At 36.4% G+C, this 22,631-nt stretch overlaps 1 protein-coding gene across 5 annotated transcripts in view; it reads right to left on the bottom strand.

Annotated features, from left to right (window-relative positions):
• LOC136038659 (trypsin-1-like) overlaps positions 1–22,631 on the bottom strand; it is a 75,573-nt gene that overhangs the window by 27,618 nt on the left and 25,324 nt on the right. For all 5 annotated transcript variants that reach the window (XM_065721921.1, XM_065721924.1, XM_065721920.1 and 2 more), the window contains exons 5-7: positions 21,976–22,120; positions 15,033–15,184; positions 8,252–8,407 (exon numbers count right to left, since the gene is read on the bottom strand). In XM_065721921.1, the coding sequence (XP_065577993.1) occupies positions 8,252–8,407; positions 15,033–15,184; positions 21,976–22,120 (453 nt within the window). The remainder of the gene's footprint in view (positions 1–8,251; positions 8,408–15,032; positions 15,185–21,975; positions 22,121–22,631) is intronic.

The raw sequence follows: 22,631 nt of genomic DNA, 5'->3' as shown, positions 1-22,631 counted from the left end.
ACTCAAACAATTTTCCTTACTTATTGACGATCTTCGTGTTAGGAGAAAACCAATCATTGGACACGACAAACCTCTGGTTTTTTTTTCCAGCTGTTTGCAATTTTTCGTCAAGCTGATCCCTTTCTCTGTTTTCACTATTTGCTTTTGCCTCTTGGTGAAATTCTCGTAATATCCTGTCAACTACATCTCTAAATCTTACGAGTGTCTCCTTCCCGTTTGAATCGGAAACAACTACTTGCTGGCCGTACTCACTAACTAGAAGCCCTTGGCTTGATATTAATTTTAAATCTATCCTCACACCCCTAATTATTAATCAAAAATTTGTAAATTTCACTAACATTTTTATCTAAATCACTCGAATCATCTGTATAATCTGTGTTTTGGAGAGTTTTACCTACCCATTTAACATTATGTACTCCCATATGATTTTTGGTGTTCCAGTGGATAAATCCATAAAAATCACTAACATATGTTTAGGGACAAATACACCACCACACAACGGCACGGCCTTTAAAGCTGGGATGTTACATCAATAGATGGTAAATGATTCTTTGCTGATTAATGTATCATTCGATATCATTATGGTCGTAAACGGGACAACATTTTTGTTTAGAAGCGAATTTGGCAGAAATTGGCACTTTATACAATCTTTTTACGGTGTAAAGTTTGTATTAAAGTTTCAAGTCAAAGTTAAAAAAAAAGTAAGTTAAAAACTAAGTTAACGGTAAGTTAAAAGTGAAATTAAAAAGTAAAGTTAAAAATAAATTAAAGTTCAAGTTTGTATTAAAGTTTTAAAGCTGTATAAGGTTTGTAAAGTGGTTACGGCGTCAAGTTGTAAAGTAAGTAAAGTTTGTATACGTAAAGATTGTAAAGTTTCCATCCGACACCTTTTCACGAGATCCTGCAATAGTGGCTTGAAACTCCTGGGCGCAGTTCTTTGCTGCGCTAAATTTAATTATGTTGTTTTGACAAAATTTAGTATCCTATGTTTGAATCTTTTTTAAAACGTTGTAAATTTTCTTGTGCTAACTTACAAGCATCCTTAGACCTAGTGAGTTTTTCAGATTCGGAATCAGTATTAAAAATAGATTCTTTTAGTGTACATACAATGGTCAAAAACCCTTGACCGGAGTTTTTTTTAGCCCTCTATCTTAAAAATTAATGAAAATCATGGATACAGCATTTTTGACAGGTTTTCCCCTCCTCTTACTTTTATCTAAGAAAAATATTGACATTTGGGCTTCCCAAAGCAAAACAGAAATGAAATCTCTGTAAGCCTCCCATACCGTCCCCCAGGCTACAACGTTTAAACTCCTGCTTTTAATTTACAAAGTTTCAGTATTGCGAACCTCAGTTTAGTATTTATTGTTCTGTTGGGAATGTAGTGCCAAATTTCCAAAGTATTTACCTCTGATGTTATAAATTCTAAAATTATGTTCCTCAGCTTCGCAGTCAATAAAGGAAATACGATGTGAATAAAATTACCCAGTGGTACCTCGTTTTTATGGGGGTGATGACATTTTAGCTTAAAATTCAAAGATGTTTTTTTTTTACCAGGATTTAGGGAAACACTGGCATCTTAAAGACACTTGTTTAAAGGCTCATTTAAAAGCTAATGCCTCCATTTCCGCATTCTTTTCGATGAATACGTCTTGACAGCATTAAGACGAGATTTTTCAGGAAAAACTGCAGTTTTTGGTTTCATTTCCATATTAACCCTCAAGAATGGCGGCAGATCAAAATGAAAAGTACACCACTGGGATTACAATGGTGTTTTACCTTTTATCAGAGAAAAGTTAGAAAAGTTGCAAACTTAGAAAAGCACATTTCAGCCTGTGCATCAGATATGTGTCTGTTGTGTTCCGGCACTGGCCATGATTTCAGCTAACCCACAGTTACCGAAAATTAGAAAACACCTATTTGAATAAATTTTCAAATGCAAAAAAGTCGCCACTTGACAATGATTCAGGAATTATATGAAACAAATTTATAAGAATTCCGAAAAAGAGCTTCAAACTCCTCGAACATTGTAACACCTTTAAGTAAAAAGTACAATGTTAACATTCACATATCCAAAAATCCTTATCCGAAGATTTCCCCCCACCCCCCTCGTGAAAACCCGATAGAATCTCATTCTAGCCTGTGTATCACTGATGTGTTGTCTATCAGGGAATTGGAACGTTACAGAGAGTTGTTCAAGGGTTCAAGTAAATCAAACAATTCGTGGTGACGAACTGTATACAAGGAGTGATCCGGCTCAATAGTAACTGAAACTCTAAAAATTGAATTTTGATACCCATAGTTACATCAAAAGAATTGAATTCTAATGCTGATTTTAAATAAATAAGTTTCATCAAATTTAATCTTCCCCATCGAAAGCTACGAGCCTGAGAAAATTTGCCTTATTTAGAAAATAGGGGGAAATACCCAGTAACAGTAATAAAATCTTAACGAAAATCACACCATCAGATTCAGCGTATCAGAGAACCCGACTGTAGAAGTTTCAAGCTCCTATCTACAAAAAGGTGAATTTTGTACTTTTTGCCTGAAGACTGGTCACGGATGTGCTTGTTTGTTTGTTTGTTTTGTTGTTTTTTTTTCATCCAAGGATGATCGTATCGACCCAGTGGTCCTAAGATGTCGCGAGAGGGCTCATTCTAACGGAAATTACAAGTTCTAGTGCCCTTTTTAAGTGACGAAAAAATCAGAGACCCCCTTGGCCCCTTCCCATGCTCATTTGTTTTCCCAAAGTCACTGGATCAAAATTATTAGGTAGCCATTCTGTTCAGAGTAGTCGAAAATTCAATAACTATATCTTTGGGGACGATGTAATCCCCCACAGTCCCCGGGGGAGAGGTTGCAAGTTACAAACTTTGACCATTGTTTACATATAATAATGGTTATTGTGAAGTTTACAGACGTTTTCAGGGGGACTTTTTAGCGTTGGGGTGGGGGTGGCTCGGGGAAGAGGGTTACGTGTGAGGATCTTTCCAAGGAGGAATTTATCATGAGGGAAGAAAATTTCAATGAAGGGGGCACAGGATTTTCTAGCATTACTTGAAAAAAAACTGAGAAAATAAATAATTTTTTTCAACCGGAAGTAATGAGCAGCATTAAAACTTAAAATGAACATAAAATATTATGTGTATAAGGGGGTTCGCCTCCTCCACAATACCTTGGTCTTTATACTAAAGCATTTTTAGTAATTTCAATTATTTATTCTGCGGCCTTTGTGATTCAGGGGTCATTCTTAAGGATTTAGGACAAAATCCAAGCTCTAGTGTAAAGAGCGAAGTATTGACGAGGCGATGAAACCCCTCATATGCGTAATAAAAATACACAAATATAGAAGTCCGTTACGTAGATTAATTCGTAAGGTATGTATGTTTATAACTAACAAAAACTTTGTAAAAAAATCTAGTTTCAGTTTTAAGTTACTAAAAATTGGAGGGCAAATAGGCCTCCTCTCCCGCTCCATTTTATTATCAAAATGATCTAACCAAAACTACGAGAAAGCCGTTTAGCAAAAAAAAAAATAACATGCAAATTTCGTTTTAATTATTCATGTGCGGTGAGCCAAAATCAAAACATGCATTAATTCAAGAATGTTCAAAAATTAAAAAAAACAAGTCTTTTTAACTGCAAGTAAGGAGCGACATTAAAACTCAAAACGAACAGAAATTATTCCGTATATGAAAGGTTTTTATTGTTAAAGTTTTTTAACAATTTACGCTAAAGTTTAAAGTTTACGCTAAAGTTTTTTATTGTTTTAAAAAGTAGAGCTGTGAGAAAGAGTCAAACTTGGGCTCAAGTTCGGAGATCTCGTCATCTCATATGCTGATTCGTTGATGACCTGAACATCCTAGCGTACTCCATGGATCAGTATATGAAAGCGCTTCAGATCTTAAGAGAAGAGGCAATAAATGTGAGACAGCAGATAAACTGGGATAGAGCGAAAATTATGGCTTTAGACCCGTCTTCTCCTGCAACGAATTCTCCAGTTACTCTAGACAAAACAAATAGCAATGAAGTTGTAGAAAGTTTCACCTACCTGGGAAAAATTTCCTCAGATGTATAGCTTCTCCCCGAGTTGTAAGCATGGAAATCCAAAGGGTCTTCTGCCATAGGCAGGCTCAACTGTCACCATTAGCAAAAACTGAACATCAGTCATTCAACTAAACTGTGGATTTTTAACACCCTCGTCGGTTCTGTATTACTCTACGAAGCTGAAATATGGCATGCATCAACTGTAAAATTAAATACCATCGATATATTCCAGACAAAGAGCCTTAGAAGGGTCAAAGGTCTAAGGTGGATTGATTTCACGAGTAACGAGAAGCTGCCGCAGCTCACCAAGCAGTCTCGGTTTTCACACAGATAGCTGAGTATATCTTGCGATGGTTTGGGCACCGGATTCGAATGCCCCTGTTAGGTATATCAATTAGAAAGACATTCTGTTGTCCCTCTTTTAAAAAATGGGAAAGTATACTCGGAATATCATCCATGGTCTCCAGGACCAGGACTCACTAAGAGCAGCCCCTATGCGAGTTAGATCTGTTTCATCGCTTTGCAAATTTTTGAAAGAGCTTGGTTTGCCAAAAAGCACAGTTCGAAGAGCAGTTACAAACCTTGATGCAGCAGAAGATCCCGAATGAGGTGAGTTGGAAACTACCTTCAACTTAAAAAGTGTGTTCTCAGAAAACGTAGAGACACTTGTAAAGGACTATATGACCGCGGAACAGAGCATGCATCGTGGACTTATGAAATAAGAAGCACGTCAGCTTGCAAATGAATATGCCTAAGCCAAAGGGAAGAAGATGTCCGAGAAAGGACTGAAAACAAGAGTACAGAAAAATGCAAGACAAACAGCCTTATGAGTCACAATCAGATTTTCCTAAGGCACTCTCAAGGGACAAGCACTGTCAGAGACAGTTGCTTAAACAGGAAGAATGTCAGTGTATTCTTCCTATAATTTAGAAGAGCTGCTTTCAAATCAAAAGTATCCAGAGAATAGAATATATAATCTTTGCGAGACTATAGCAACCACAGCTCAGAAGACTCCAAAGTTGGTTGCGGAAAAAGGATCAAAGTAATTAAGACGCATTACTTCGGCTGAGCAAGGGACGTAGGGGGCATCAACGCAGCTGACCAGTCTATAGCCGCTTTCTTTGTCTTTCCACGAGTGAACTGGCAAGAAGTTTTTTCAACTGTACTACACCTGAAAGCACATGGAAATACCAGGATAGAAGGGTAAAAGCCAATATCTTCCCGCATATGATACGCTATCTGATCTTCCAAATCAGCAACACACCCATAAATCAAATTCTGCTGGTTACGGATAATAGTGATTTGCAACATATCTTTGATCGTGGTTGATCTTTGCAAAGAGAATGGCATTGACATCTTCACGCTTCCACGGCATTGTAGTTACTAGATACTACAATGGAGGTCCTATCTCTTGGATGATTTCCAACCCAAAAAGGAGAATTTCCATTTGTGAAATCGGAATCGCTTTTTCAAGACCTTTCATCACAAAAACATTCTAAGACGGTTCCAAAAACGGGAATATACTCTTTCGATAGGCATTTTTCAAGATTGCGACTTTATCGCCGTATTCGTGATCGACCAACCAGCACCAGAGATGTCTTCCGTGACAGACCAGTTGGCAGCTGCATCAGCCAGTTCTGGTGACGACAGTTTCGAAAAAAACGTACTGCCAACTACAAGTAGCTCAGTGACTTCTTTGGCTATGCCGGTGACTCCAAAGTCAATATATCGTCACCCTAAGGCAAGTTTTCATGCAACAGACGGAAAATCGTCTAGGAAAAGAACAAAGTCCAAAATTCTGACGAGCACACCTGAAAAAAAAGATTGGAAGAAGAATGAGTTGAAAAGAGTTGAACAAATGAGTTGAAAAGTATCACAAAAGAAAACTCAAAGGAAACCTGATTAAAAGAGCAAGCTTGAAACAACTTGAGAACAGGGAAGATAGCTTCGATGAACATGTTGCACTGGATGATAAAAGTGATGACAGCTTGCAATTGGATGGGTCAGAAGACGAGTTTATTGATGAAACTGAGCCAAAAGCTGACAATTTCTTGGTTATGAAAGTGCCGACCAAGAAGAGCTTTAGGAATTATGTTTGAGTTTTGTGGAACTCTGAATCTGATGGTTTCTAACTTTAGTTTTAGGAAGTGGTTAGTTCCATCGAGCAAATCTGTGGCTAATGAAGAGATGGGTTTCGTACGAACAAAATAGGTCATTTTGAAGCTACAAAGACCAACCCTTTCAGATGGAACAAAGAGACAGTTTGCTCATTTTACTTTTCGCGTAGATTTAGCCTAGTAGGGTGTTTAAATATAGATATTTACACAATTTTTATTTTTATTTCTGCTATTATTTTCAGCATTTGAAATAAATAGGTTTAGAGACAATTTGTATTTTTGAGCATTTGGGACCGTTTGCCTTAAAGGCTGGCCCGTTCCTTTGTGTAAGTAAATGTTCTGGGGAAACCTTTGACAGCTTATCTCGGTCATTGTTTTTTTTTTCAACCTCTTCCACCGGCGAAGAACCAAAATGGGGTCTGTCCTACCTGAATCTTTCCCTAGTTAGCGCATATCAAAATGCTATAGCTCTTTTTAACGGTTATGATGGAGGACTAACAAAAAGGGTCCAAACAAAGCATGCCATGCGTGTGAAATTTAAAGAAAAAGAGGTGCTGTTTACTGCAGATATACACCTTCAAATGCCTAGGAAAGAAACTACATCTAACAACAAAAAAAATAAGACAATGTTAATCTACATTCTCGATGAACGCTTATGTGAAACGGGGATCGAAGATATTCATGCAAAAGGCGATGGGGATAAGATCATTAAAAAAGCCGTTGAGAAGTCTCAATTTCTTCCTATTGTGCTAGTTGGTGATGATACTGACTTGTTCGTTTTTTACTGCTTTATGCCAATTACAATTTCAAAAAGATATATTAGTCTCTAGAAGCTAAACAAGACGATGTAAGCGTTAGACGGGACATACAGATGATGAAAACTAGCTTGGAAATACAACTATGCAATTCCAGACTTTTCCGCGATGTGCTACTGAGCTGCAATGCCACTTCACCTGTACAGGGTGTTAAGACGGAAAAGGCGATATGTATATTTAAGAAAAATAAGTTCTACCGAAGAAGTTCTCAAGTTTTTTTCTGAAGGTGATCACAAAGGGGGAAGTAGTTAGTGCTGGAGAATGTTTATTGTCCATCTATGGACAATCTTCCAAAATAAGGTCTCAGCATCCCCAAAATTTGTGAATCCGTGAGACTTGCCACCCATTTCTGTATCTACAAATTTTTGCTCGAAGCCCGTCTCATCAAGTCCACAATTGGAGTGAAAATAGCCATCTCTTTCCTCTTGAGTGGGAATTCAGGTGCACAGAAGCAGTCTTGATTCCTACGATGACTGATTTAACTCCAGTTCCGTTGTACCTTCTAAAAGTTGAGAAGGCCTCCTGCAAGCTGAATAGCTGTGACTCAGAAAGATACTCATGTAAGAAGTTGAGTCTAGATTGCCACATAGCTTGCAAATAATGCAGAGAGATCTTCTGCCAGAATGCAAGGGAAGCTAAAAACGATGACTCTGCCTTTAATGCCAATGATTTTTAGAAATTTGTTCTTTTAAATTTTGACAAAATAAAAATAGTTGAAAAAAATTTTCTGTACGAAAAAAGCTTTTCTCTACTTAGGATTCCAGCAAAAGTTTTTTCTTTATTTTTTCATTAGCTTATTCTAAAGAAAAAATGTGTAATTTAAATCGAGTAATATTGCAGGTCTTTTTCTTTTCATTTTTCATTATTTACAATCAAGAAGACTCTAGAAAGGACTCGTTTCTCGCTTGGATTTTCAGACTTTGCCCCTCTCGCTTCAAACTTTAAGGGTGAGTTAGGAGATATGTTCCTATAATAAATGGGATGGATCCGTTTTGCCCTCATTTTCGTTTTAAACGATCTCAATAACACTCTAGAAAACTTCCTTTCCTAAATATTATCACAATATACACTTTTTAGCTTTTTGCTCTTTCCTCTGTACTTTAAAGACAAATTTGATCCATATGGCCTCAGGGTAGCGATGCTGGTTCTGGATATGTTAGTAAGTGTTTTTTTTCTTCTATCAAATGGTTTAAGAGGTATTAGCTTCAAAAGAATGTCTTCAATTACACATCTTTAAATCACATACTTTTTACCTATGTTTTCCAAACTCACCTGCCAAGGAAGTGCCCCATCAGGAACATCACGACCATTAATAATCCTTCCTTGTCTTCCTGATGGTGGTTCAAAGTTTACGCTTCTGCGCCCACACTGATTGGCTTCTGGACGACTTTTTTGTGAAAACATAGGCAATGAATTCGATGAGCTCCCCTAAAATAGGATGTCTGTGAAGTTGTCTCCTATGTTTTATCCTTTAGACAATAGAATAATGAACATCAATAGTATAGGTAGGGGTAGTTTAAAATTAAAAAAAAATAAGGAAATATTGTTTGGTAATCGGAGGCGTGTGATATCCATTCAATTTAATTGGCATCTTTGGATTGATTTGACTTCAAATCTGTCTAAAAATTAAATAGGTAGCTACATTTTTTCTTGTTGTCCAAATCGTTAAAGAACAACTGCTGAAACACAAAGACTGTTTACTGGAACAAAAAGTTTTAAGCACCACAAAACTATAGCGCCAAGAACAAGAGATTGACGAGGAGGCAGCCCTCCTCATATGAGGAACAGTTTCCTATCTTTATAACTTTTAATATTGCTCTTTACTCTCATTGGAAAAAAACTAAGAGCCTGTGAAGAACATCTCTAATCAAAAGGCCACACTGCCGTGCGTTGGCACATACGCTCCTAAATATGTATACACTAAACTAACGGCTATTGAGTTTTGAGCAGCAACTGCTAGGTGAAAGGTTAGCAGAAATCATATGGCAGGAGAATGAAGCCTTAAAAATGTGTTGCTAGGTCCAAATTTTTACTTCCAATAAGAGGTTCTTCAAATGAATACGGAGAAAATTATTTTCTCCCTATTATACTCAGACAAGTATGGAGGAATTTACTCGGACAAACGTGCAAAATGAGTGCTGAGGGAAGACAACCACCCCATCATTGCAGTAAAGGTAGTTTTGAATTAGTTCCTTTTATCCTCGAAGCACTGCTAAATGAAAGTTGAAACTTGGCACTTATACTTTACAGCGAGGCGCAAATGACGTCAATGATGCAGTATGTTTTAGACTTTTACAGTGAGAGAAGGAGGCAAAACCCAGACTCTTGTTTGTAAGGATTTTTTTTTCGTTTCAAGCTTGATTTGCATATTCAATTTAAGTTCGCTTGTTTTAGGGTTTATTTACTCATTTATATTAGTACCTATTGTATGTTGGTTTGCTATGATTGTTTAATTAATCTCTGTTCGTCTTAAGTTTTATTTATACTTCAATAGCAAAATATATTTGTTTATTTTAAGCTTGATTTTCATATTCAACTTGAGCTCTACTCGTTTTAAGATTTATATATTCGTTTAAATTAGTACCTGTTGTATGTTTTTTTTCCATGATTGTTTATTTAATTTCTGATCGTTTTGGGTTTCACTTACTCTTTAGTAATTTCTAGTCGTTTTGAATTTGAGTTAATGGTGATTTCTATTTCTTCTGATCGTAAGTTTAATATAGACTTTACTTCTCTTAAGAAAACTTCTTTTATGGAATTTTTTTTTTAATTTATTTCTTCGTTTTTGATTGCCGCAGTTTCAAGTATCTTAAAATTCCCTATTCCAAAATAATTTTGTATTCCAAAATAAATTAACAGATTTGCCAAACACTAATAAAATTAAACTGAATTTTTGATAAATAATGATGCTAATTCTTGAAAGCTCTCTAGCTCAAGATTTTGTTTCACTCAGGACCGGATTTAAGGCTTTAATACTTTTGTCACTCCGTTTTTTCAAGATTTTCGGGGAAATCCCCGAAAACTTCGGGAATAGTGAAAGCTACGGGGCCTAGTGGGCCTAGTGGGCCTATGGATAAATCCTGTTCTGGTTTTGCTCCAAGTTTCATTTTATTTCCAATGTTTTAATGAGTACAAAAGAAAATATTCATATAGTTTGTTTTAGTAAAGCCCCAAATACGCAGTAGGCCTTATCCTTCTACCGTTAGGGAAACGGACAGTAGCCATACTCTCATTTGTAGTGAAGAATATATGTGTCTTGTACAGTTTTGGAAAGAGCTAATAAAATCAAACTGAATTCTCCTGATTTTTTGAATAAAAATATCGTTCGTAAGGTTTTTTGGTTGGGGGGAGGGAGGAATGATTTTTAAAATAAAACATGGTTAATAATTTTTTTATCGAGGGGGTTTTGGCTAAGAAGGGAGGACCACGGGTCAGTTCCCACGGTTTATCATTGATAGTTTTTTTGGGGAGGGAGGGGTGTCGGTCCATGGAGGATCAGGGGTCAGCGCCTATAAGTTTTGAAATTAAATAATGCTAATAATTTGTTGTGTTTTAGGAGGGTCATGGAGGGCGAGAGGTGAGTTGCCATAATTTTTTGGAGTAAAATGTCGTTAACATTTTTTTGGGGGAAAGGGGACTATTGGTTGGGCCCTCAGTTACAGTCAGGGATTCCCCATAGGCCCTGAGCTCTAACAAGTCAGATAAGATTACGTAACAATAAAAAGAACTCCTTATTACGTGACAAGTAACTCCCCATTATGTAACAATCAACCAAACACAAATTAGAAACAATAGTGAAATTTTCTCAAGGCAGTGGAATTTCATGATTTTTTGAATAAAAATATCGTTCGTAAAGTTTTTTGGTTGGGGGAGTCAGCTTCAATGATTTTTAAAATAAAACATCGTTAATAAATTTTTTATCGAGGGGGTTTTGGCTAAGAAAGGAGGACCACGGGTCAGTTCCCACGGTTTATCATTGATAGTTTTTTGGGGGAGGGAGGGGTGTCGGTCCATGGAGGATCAGGGGTCAGCGCCTATAAGTTTTGAAATTAAATAATGCTAATAATTTGCTGTGTTTTAGGAGGGTCATGGAGGGCGAGAGGTGAGTTGCCATAATTTTTGGAGTAAAATGTCGTTAACATTTTTTTTGGGGGGAAAGGGGACTATTGGTTGGGCCCTCAGTTACATTCAGGGATTCTCCATAGGCCCTGAGCTCTAACAAGTCAGATAAGATTACGTAACAATAAAAAGAACTCCTTATTACGTGACAAGCAACTCCCCATTACGTAACAATCAACCAAACACAACTTAGAAACAATAGTGAAATTTTCTCAAGGCAGTGGAATTTCATTCAGTGAATATTTCGACCCTATGTCCAAGGGCCGTCTTCAGCGTAACACCAAACATATATATATATATATATATATATATATATATATATATATATATATATATATATATATATATATATATATATATATATAAGCTTACATTGAAATGCTAACATTAAAACTAAAAATGTTTTCAAAAGCTTTTTGAAACAACCCTAGCATCCTCACTTCAACGAAGTTCAACTAGGACTCATCAAAAGAAGCCAGGACATTCAAAGAAGAAACATTTCTATTACGTAATAAAAACCTGCATTTTGCAGAAAAATATTTGCATCAGTAAACAAATATTCTATATTTCGTAAAAAAAAACCTCCATCTTCAGCAAAATTAATAACACAGCGTCTTGAGGGAATCGCCGTTAAACTTCTTCGAGATTACCGATCTAGAAAAAGAGCAGCGGCTATGGGCCCGGTGGAAACCATCTTGACCCCACTTCTACTATTTTCAATAAAATGATTTTCTCAAAATGTTAACTGGATTTTTTTGGGGAAACGAGGGTGTGGGGGGCTGTTTGGGCTGCGATCATTTTGACTCTTAAAAAGGGTACTAGAAACTCCAATTTACAGTCGAATGAGCTCCCTTTGAAGTTCATACGACAACCCTTTCCATATGAAGTGCCCTTGGGGAAAAAAATAAAATATTGGAGCCATATGGCCTTAACTGTAATGCTATAGTGTTGCCTCTGATATTAATGCACCAAAGGCGTCGAACCAAATAAAAATCCTGGATAGCTCAGAATGTAGAACATCAGATTCATAGCCTTGGGCTTACGGGTCCAAGCTCCTCGTAAAGCTTTTTTGGCCTTTAAAGTAAAGTATTGGGAATACTTTATTTTTTGGGGAAAGTTACCGTTATGGAGAGAAAATTGATGAAACTATTTTACACTAGCAGAAAAAAAGAACTCGAATCAAAAGGAGGGAGATCATTTCGCTTGAAAATCAATGAAGAAACAGCATTGTCAGGATTGGAGGAGCTGGAGGAGTCACGGACCCTCTCTATGCCTCCACTCAAACAGTAGAATAGGGACTCCAATCATAAGGATGCACACAGGCTGCAGACAGACAGGTTTGGACTGAGGTCTAAGGCAGTGAAGCTGCCGAGCCAACACTTTGTAGACACAAGTTTGGACTTCAAGCAATTTTGATGAAGACTTATTTACTTGTGATCAACCACCTCTGTGGTAGCTTGTTCAAGAAGTGAATAAACGGTTGAAGCTACTGAGACCCTCCTTAAATTCAGCAGACAGGCACATGCACCCAAAGAGACTGCCTTGAAGAAAGGCCAGTCACAACACTAGACGCAGTGTCGACTTCACCCCTGAGCCAAGGTTGTGTTTCGAGATCTTTCACAATATTCTAATCCCAGTTACTCTTTCTGATTGGGAATGATTTTCCCGTTTCAACAAGAAATTTAGTAGGGATTATACAACGACTTAAATTTTGATCGAATGGATGGTGGAACAGAACCATTTTTTCTTTTCTTTTTATCTCAAAAATAGGTGATAAGTGTTGTCTCTTCAATACAGTAGTGTTTCACCCTCAATTCGGTCAAAACCACAAATCCTCGAATATCTTCCCCGTTAATTTCCTATTTACCCAGGACAACCCAATTATCTGCTTTTGCATATGGATTGGTTTACTATTTTGTTTAAATATAAAAATCTTAGATTGCACCTCTTGGGTGATCCAAAGAATCGGGAGGGGTCATCCCCACCCCAAGGTTTTGAGATCACCCCTTCTGAGCGTAGCGTCCAGGAAAAAAATAATACGTAAGGAAACATATCGCTCTTTACTTAGTCAGTGCTTCTACGTTAAAAATGGAATTAAAAATAAAAACTTGGAAAGAGAATAAAACAGCTAAAATCAAAACATTCTTTAAGTTTTTGACAAAAATAAAACCAGAGAAAAATAAGATAGAAATCGATAAACTATTTCGGTTCTCTTTTTTTGTTGTTGTTTTATTAGATCACCCTTCTATACGAGGTGTAAGAGGGAAAAATAATACGTAGGAGACACTTTGCTCTTTACTATGTCAATGCTTTATTTGCCAGGGTGCGGTATAAACTGTGGAAATTACAAATAAAACGTGTATGTTTTCAGGTTTTAATGGCACTTGGTATTTACCAAGTGACATATAGCGATCGCAAATTCTGTCGGTCTGTCTGTCGGTCCCGGTTTTGCTAGTTTAGAAACTTCCAGATAAGCTAGGACGATTAAATTTGCAGACGCATGAGGGACCAGACCAGATTAAATTATAAATAGTCGTTTCCCCGATTTGACCATCTGGGGGGGGACGGTTAATTTGGAAAAATTAGAAAAAAGAAATATTTTTAACTTACGAACGGGTAATCGGACCTTAAGGAAGTTTGATCTTTAGAAGGATATCGTATCTCAGAGCTCTTATTTCTAATCTCGACCAGATCCGGTGACATTGGGGGAGTTAGGGGGGGACGGAAATCTGGGAAAACGCTTAAAGTGGAGAGATCAGGTTGAAACTTGGTGGAAAGAATAAGTTCTAGATACGTGATTGACATAACCAGCCTGAATTCACTCTCTTTGGGGGAGTTGGAGGGGTGTTAATTTGGAAAAAAAGAAAAATTAAGCTATTTTTAACTTAAGAACGGGTGATCTGATCTTAACGAAATTTGCTATTTAGAATGAACTCATGTCTCAGAGCTCTGATTTTAAATCCCGACCAAATCTGGTGACACTGAGGGGAGTTGGAGGGAGAAACCGGAAATCTTGGAAAACGGTTAGAGTGGAGAGACCGGGATAAAACTTGGTGGGTAGAATAAGCAAATGTCCTAGATACGTGATTGACAAAACCGGACTATATCTGCTCTCTTTGGGGGAGTTAGGGGGGTCTAGGGCTTCGTCGAGTTCGGTGCTTCTGGACGTGCTAGAACAATGAAAATTGGTAGGCGAGTCAGAGACCTGCACAAATTGACTTAATAAAGTCTTTTTCCTCCATTTGACCATCTGGGGGGCTGAAGAAAGAGGAAAAATTAGAAAAGATGAGGAATTTTTAACTTACGAGAGGGTGATCAGATCTTAAGGAATTTTGATATTTAGAAGGACCTCGTGTCTCAAAGCTCTTACAAATCCCGACCAGCATTAAGCCTCTGATTTTTCTTTTAAATTAATCTATTAATTCTTAGAACTTTGCTAGAGATCATGCCATTTGAGCTCTTGGCTCTTGGCTCTTGGCTCTTCAGACATCGTCACAAGTGCCATATGAGCTCTTAGCTCTTGTTACTTCATCCAGACCTATTTCCACAAATAAAATTTTAATCATTGCTTGTAGCAAAGTGACCAATTTATTTTATTTTATTTATCTATACGGGTCCATAAAAAAAAATTATCCATAAATGGTCCATAAAAAACTGAATCGCTCCTGAACAATCCAAGTAGTTAGTCCCTTGGTCTAATTTATGCATTCTCACGAACTCCGATTACAGCTACATCTAGTATTTTTGACTTCGGAACACAAATATGTAAAATATTTTAAAGGTTATTTGAACCTCTCCCCTACAAGTATTGGATTTGAAAAATCATGCATTGCAAAAAAGACTAAAAAATCAAATAGTACACTTGGCAAAACGACGCGGCCAAATTTTTAAATATTCGATAGTTGGTTATACAAAAGCAATAATAAGGACTCACTTGTTGGAACTGTATCGATCTTCCACCTTGGCTGCGTGTGCTTGTGCTACTGGACATGCTTCCAAGGTTTACGCCTCTAAATAGATTGACAAAAAGGTTCGCCAATCCCATTAGCGGGTTCGAAAATAGCTGTCTCCTTTTTCTTCCCTTTACTAAAATAAAAATTGATAAGAAGTGGCATAAAAATAACTTCTATGCTTCGCATAGAGACTTTGCATAGCCAGAAACTATATGAAAGGCAAGTAATTTTGGGACATTGCGTAATACGAGGACGCCTTAGTTTACCTGTCCTGTTCCGATTAGTTTTCGTTCTTATATTTCATTAATCTGACTTTCCACCTGTTTTCCAGTTTATTCGGTCGTCTCCTCCCTTTTCTTATATCTTGGAAACGGTTTACTTTAATAGTGATTATTATCAATCAACGTTTAATATTGGTTTCGGTTGAAAAGTATTGAACAGCATTTTGTTGTATATTTTTAAAATAAAGCTCGAAAAACCTACTCTTTCAATCACTATGTCTTATATATGTCTTATATATGTGCCTCGGTTCACCAATTCAACATGTTGTTGTGTTGCGTGTTATTGTGTTGTTGTGCACAGGTTGATTGGTGTTTCTTTTACCTCCTCATTCCTATTTTTTTAACACAAAAATGTGGATGGGCTAAATTCATAGGCTAATTACGTCTCATTGTTACGTATCTCTGCATCAAAAATTCTTGTCCACAAACATCTTATTATCTACTGGTTAGAAGATCATGGAATAACTCAAATGAACTATTAAATATTACTATAAAAAGAAACTGGGGCCAGCAGAATTAAAATTTGTGTATACCTCGTCCTTCTGATCAATCTAGAATAGGATACAATTTAGCCATGTCTTTTTTGCCTTTGAACCCCCCCCCCCCTCTCCCCTCAGAAGCTGGTTTTAGAGATTATCTTTTAGTCAGAGACTTTGGAATAAAAAAAATGAAAAATTAGACGTTTTCTTGCTGTGTCAGTAAGTACATGCAGTAATAAGAATTTCTTCAGCTAATTTTTCAGGATGGTGGAGCATTTTCCAGCGAGACATATTCCTAAAAAAAAGGTGTTATGCGAAAACTATGTACAACTACTAAAAAAAGGCTCTGGGATAAAAAAAAAAAGTATCCCTCTCTTCAAAACTGTTAAACAAATTTGGTGGATAGACGAATGCAAAACGACGGTGCAGACTAAAAAGTCAAGATCTGTTTTCAGAGGCGTTTGACCCGAGAACATTGCCCTAAAAAAAAGGGAAGGAATAATAAAAAGAAAAGGCGAAAGGGCAATTTAAAGTATTATTTTTGCAATATTGTCCAACTAAGGGTATTCAGTCAACTACAATGACACAATGCTTTGACAGTGCTCAGGTATTACTATACCTATTTAGTACTCCACTGAGGAACAATGGTAGATGATATTGTTATTTTGTCACTTTGCTTTGATAATTTGTTATTTTCGAATTCTAGTTTCAAGAAATTAAATTGAAAATCATCGAAACATAAGCCGTCACCTCAAAAAACATAAAAAGAAATCTAAAAATAGAAAAAAAAGAATTAAGCAATAGAAGTAAGATTTTGATTTTCCCTGCAGTTACAGTTGTGAACTTTTACTGCAAAATCAGTTAAGAGAACCTTGGGAACAGAGCAACAAGCTAGACAGGAAACATAAGCAAAACACAAAAACAAAACATAAAATTCAACCTGTTTTTACAAAGATTGATATAGTTAACCAATTATGAAAGCCTTGCCTATGAAGGCCATGTGAATTGGTTGCCAATTTAGCAGCTTCTATAAGAGTCTTCCATCCATTTGCACGAATAAATCTGTGACTGGCGTAAAAATATAGTTTTTTTTTAGTTATACATCTTACTGGAATGTTAAGAAAGCATAGGATATATTTTTTATCATCACGGTAAATAGCGAACTACAGCCTATAGTACTCAAAATTAAAAACACGTTTTTAAATAAATTTTAAACGGAAATTAATAACCATTTACCACTGATTCAAGAATGGTAGCTATTGTCTATGTTAAACATGAAAAAAAAGGTAATAAAGAAAACAAATTTAAAGGAACTAAAAAAAACAGCTTAAGAACTCTATAAAAATGGAGATGGACTGAAATATATAGTCGTCCACTGGGAGCATCATGGTCTAAACTAAAGCCCCTGACCGGAAGTTTGGCGTCTTTCATCTCAAAAGCTGAAGAAAAGCGCATTTTAGCTTGGGCAGCACTGATCTGTCCCCTGTTTCTCCTTCAATGTACCGACTCTAGAAAGGCCCTGAAAGGTTGTAAAGATATTTTATCAGCATGGTCCTAAACCCTTTTCTGAAATCATATCTAAGATTTTGTGTATCAATTATGTATGTATCAATTATGTGTCCCTTCCTTTTCCAGAGGGAGGTATAGTAAAGAGTGATAGCTTAAAAAAAAGAGGTTTGCTCTTCGCAATGTTGCAGCTAAGAAAAAGTCGAACGCTTCATCCTGTGTGTATTATAAACGATAGTAGTTTTGTTAAGGTTTTTCTTCCATCTGCTTCATTGCATAGACGCAATTATACATCACTAAATCTATTTTCATGAAACATCAGGCGAATCAACTTAGTTAAATCAGGCATTGAGATTAATATCCATATTAACCATTTATATTGTCAAGGCAACGCCACTTCTCAGGAAAGAATACATCATCATTGAAAAAAACCTTAATGGGAAATGGATTCGTTGGGTTTTTGCGACCTTACTCAGCTCAATCAGGCCGTCAGCCTTCACTCATGGCAGTCTTGGGCTTTCAGTCCTCAAAGATTTAACCTGACACCACCTCTTTCCACTCAAGTGCTCGCTATAGTCAGAAGCTGAAGCCTTTAGCCCTCGCGCTCATAAAATCATGACGTCACACTACCGAATGTTTCGGTTTTTTTTTTTCATTTCTCATATATAAAGACCACTCATCTCCCTCACTTCCTAAGAAGAAAACCCCAAATCAACGAACATATGGGATTGCTGCTATTGTAGCTACAGGTAAATATATACAGCTGATAGTATGTATAGTTAACATAAAACTGACATTTAGAAAGGATAACTAGGAGACAGTCAAGAACAGTCGAGACAGTTTACTTGTGTTACAAATATACAAGATGAAATGAACAACATAAATTCTGCAAATATGAAATATTTTCAAACTACAAAATTACAGAAACTATATAATTGTCTTAAAAATACTGAAGTAATATTCAAATGCATGGCAGCATTTTAGCGGTCACCAGGAAGAGAGAAAGCGTATAAGGATTGTAGAAGGGTATACAGTTGTCTTTTATAAATAGCAACTCAGAACCTAGTGCCCTTGCCAGAGCCCTTGAAGAGTGAAACGAGTGAAATTTTCACAAAAATAGCAAAATTCGTTGCCAGAGATGACAAATCTGGTTGAAAATGCCGTCAGAAAAGCCATTATCCCAAGTGGACGAAACCCGTTATGACTAGTTTTCGTTTCTTTTCTTAATTAGATAAAAAAAACGAGTTTTTTCAACTGAAAGTAAGTAGCAAAATTAAGACTTAAAACGAACAGAAATTTTTACGTATATGAGGGGTTCGCGCCCTCGTCACTACCTCGTTCTTTACTGTAAAGCTTAAATTTTGTTCCAATTCTTTAAGAGTGACCCCTGAATCACAAAGGCCGTTAATTAGCTCTTTTGAAAGAACTAAGAAAACTTTAGAGTAAAGAGCGAGGTATTGACGAGAGAGCGATCCCCCTTATATATGTAATAATTTCTGTTAGCTTCAAATTTTAATGTTACTCTTTACTCTCAGTTGAAAAATTTGTTTTTAATTTCTGATTGTTTTTAGGTAACGCTGGGAAACCCAGTGCCCCCTTCATGGAAAATTCTCGCTCCCCCATGAAAAATACTTCCATGGAAAGATCCTCCCAAGTAGCCGACTTCTCCCAAACAACCACTCCTCCCCCCTCACCCACCAGAAAAAATCCCGCTGAAAACGTCTGTATACTTCCCAATAACCAATAATATATGTAAACAATAAGCAGAGTTCATAACTTGCAGCCCTACCCTCTCAAACTGTGGGTGATTAAGTAGTCTTAAAAGACAAAGTTATTAGATTTTCCGACTTTGCTCAACAAAATGGCGAATCAAAATTTTAATTAGGATCAAATCAGATCAAAATTTTGATCCGATGATTTTGGGGAAAATGAGCGTGGGAGGGGGCCTTGTTGCCCTCCAATTTTCGGGTCACTTAAAAGATCAATAGAACTTTTAATTTTTATTCGAAAGAGCCCTCTCGTGACATTTTAGGACCACTGGGTTGATGCAATCACCCCTAGAAAAAAACACGCATCCGTGGTCTTTCTTCTGACAAAAAAACGAACAAAATTCCACATTTTTTTTAGATAGAAGCTTTGTCGTAATCGTCGAACAATAAGCTTAATCCATTGATAAAGAGTTGATTGGAAACCTCATATCTCACAAAGCTCCATTGACAGTAGTTGATTTGAGCACCTCTTGTGGCCAATGGGATGAATATAACAGACAAAGAAAGGTTGTCTGTTAAACTTTGGAAATAAATATGCGCTTAGTGTGCTTCTTCTTCGTCAACTTAACTGCATCTGCATCAACTTAATAGTGTAAAGTTTGCTCTACTAACTTAATATTTTAACTAACTTAATCTTTACCATTCTGTTTTTGCCGTGAAACATTGGATGGTGGTAGAATTTCTTGAAATGGAATTTAACCGACTTTCTAGTTCGACTATGGGTCTGTGAGCGAACTCGAAGTCTGCTCCAGAGCTCAATTATGTCTAAAACTACCTCAACTCTAAAACACCCGTTAACAAAGTTTCTAGTTTTTAAAATGCTCATAACACATTGGGGCGAAGTCTAACACTGTTATCCGTTCTACACTTACGGTAATACAGATTGCTTATAATTTTGTGTTATCCGCCATCTAAGAACAAAGTCAATTACATATAACTAATTATCACTAATATTAATGAATCACAACCCTAAGAAAGAGGATACCACAAACTCTTTAAGAGCTCTCTTTAAACGCTCTTTAATATTTTTGTTTTACTAGATCTTAGTCATGTAATAAAGCTAAAAGTAGGCCTTTGAGAGGCTGCTACCAAAAATAATGGACTTCAGATTAAGACTTATGGTCTCAAATAATGATAAATAAAAAAAAACAAGTTTTCTTAACTGAAAGTAAGGAGCGACATTAAAACTGAAAACGAACAGAAATTACTTCGTATATGAAAGGGGCTGCTTCCTCATCAACGAACTGCTCTTTACGCTAAAGTTTGACTCTTTCTCTCAACTCTTCTGTTTAAAAAAGTAAAAAAACTTTAGCGTAAAGAGCGGGGCGTTGATGAGGAAGTAGTCCCTTTCATATACGAAGTAATTTTTGTTCGTTTTAAGTTTTAATGTCGCTCTTTACTTTCAGTTAAAAAAACTTGTTTTTTTTATTTAATTTCTGAACGTTTTTGAATCATTGCATGTTTTGATTTTGGCTCTCCGCAGAGGAATAATTAAAACGAAATTTGCATTTTTTTTGAGGGGGGCTACATGTCTTTCTCATAATTTTGATCGAATAATTTTGAGATAAAAAGAGCGGAGGAGGAAGCCTAGTTGCACTCCGATTTTTTGGTTAATTAAAAAGGCAACTAGAACTTTTACTTTCTTACGAATCTTTCTATTAGTAAAAGATATACGTAACTTATAAATTAGCTTACGTAAAGAACTTCTGTATTCTCATGTTTTTATTTCATATATGAGGGGGTTCTCCCCCTCGTCATTACCTCGCTCTTTAAACTAAAGCTTAAATTTTGTCCCAATTCATTAAGAATGACCCCTGAATCACAAAAGCCGTAGAATAAATAGTTGAAATTACTTAAAATACTTTAGCGTAAAGAGCGAGGTATTAGGAGGAGGTAAGGCCCTCATATGGGAAATAATTTCTGTTCGTTTTAAGTTTTAATGGTGCTCCTTACTTCCAGCTGAAAAAAAATTTCATATTTATTTTTTCATTGTTTTTTTTTTAATAATGCTAGTAAATCCTGCACTCCCTTCATGGAAATTTTCTTCCCCCATGATAAATTCCTCGACGGAAAGTTCCCTCATCATATTCCCCTCTTCTCAACCCCTCCTCCCAACCAAAAAATCATCCTGAAAACGCCTGTACACTTCCCAATAACCATTACTATATGTAAGCACTGTTCAAAGTTTGTAACTTGTAGCCCCTCCCACGGGGACAGGGGGGGAGTAAGTCGTCCTCAAAGACATAGTTATAAGGTTTTTCGACTACGCTGAATAATATGGCTATCTCAGAATTTCGATTCGTTGACATCGGGAAAATAATTAGCGTAGGAGGGGGCCTCTCGAAAAATTCTAGGACAACTGGGTCGATACGATCACCCCTGGGAAAAAAAAAACAAACAAACAAATAAACACACATCAGTGATCTGCCTTCTGGCAAAAAATACAAAATTCCACATTTTCGTAGATAGGAGCTTCAAACTTCTACAGTAGGGTTCTCTGATACGCTGAATCTGGTGGTGTGAGTTTCGTTAAGATCCTATGAATTTTAGGGGGTGTTTCCTCCTATTTTCTAAAATAACGCAAATTTTCTCAGGCTCGTAACTTTCGATGGGTAAGACTAAACTTGATGAAACTTATATATTTAAAATCAGTATTAAAATGTAATTCTTTTGATGTTGCTATTGGTATCAAAATTCCATTTCTTAGGGTTTTGGTTACTATTGAGCCGGGTCGCGCCTTACTACAGTTTGTTACCACGAACTGTTTGAAATACCGGAGTAAAAGTATCAAACTGGTCCTGGACTTTTGACCTTGATAACCTGTGCACAATTTTTAGGGGTTGAAGTATCTCAGTTTTGACAAAAAGTGAAGCCGAGTTTTACACTTACAGGCGTCATTTTCTGTTATTCTATAACAGAATCCTCCACTGTGGGTACTGTTCTTAGATATACTTCCAGCTAGGAAACACTCCTCTGATATTTGATCATGAACAAACATTTGACAAACATCATTTTTGAGACACATCAGAGTACACTGAAAAAAAAATATTATTTGAAAATAGCAAGTACTTAAAAAGCACTTTTATTTGCAGCGAACATATTAAATAAGAAATAGATACCATTTTTCTGTATAGATGCTATCCCTAGCTCTAAAACAGAGCATTAATATGTTCAAGTAAAAAAAGTATATAATTGCTTTTTCTTAAGCAGAAAGCTGTAAAACAGGGAAATAAGTGTGTGTGGGGGGATTGTAGTTCTAAAAAGACAAGGGTTTGACCGGTTTTTCTGTTAATTAACTAAAAAAAAAATCAAAAATTCAAATATGAAATAATGCTATCTGGATATCAAGGGGATGGTTTGTGATATCAGTCGGGGAGCCCAAGGTTTAAGAGGGAACAACTTTTGGGAAATATATTTTCTTATAACCATTTGTCTATTTCCAAACATGTGGTTGTTTATAACACCTCCAGAACAGAATTTAATATTTCCCCATAACAAAGGTTCAGTGGTATAGCTTAAACTAAGCAGAATTCTAAAACAAGCCC

This window comes from Artemia franciscana, chromosome 18 (assembly GCF_032884065.1).
Source record: "Artemia franciscana chromosome 18, ASM3288406v1, whole genome shotgun sequence".
Taxonomy (NCBI): domain Eukaryota; kingdom Metazoa; phylum Arthropoda; class Branchiopoda; order Anostraca; family Artemiidae; genus Artemia; species Artemia franciscana.
The sequence above is the reverse complement of the archived record's forward strand: the minus strand, read 5'-3'. Positions and strand labels throughout refer to the sequence as shown.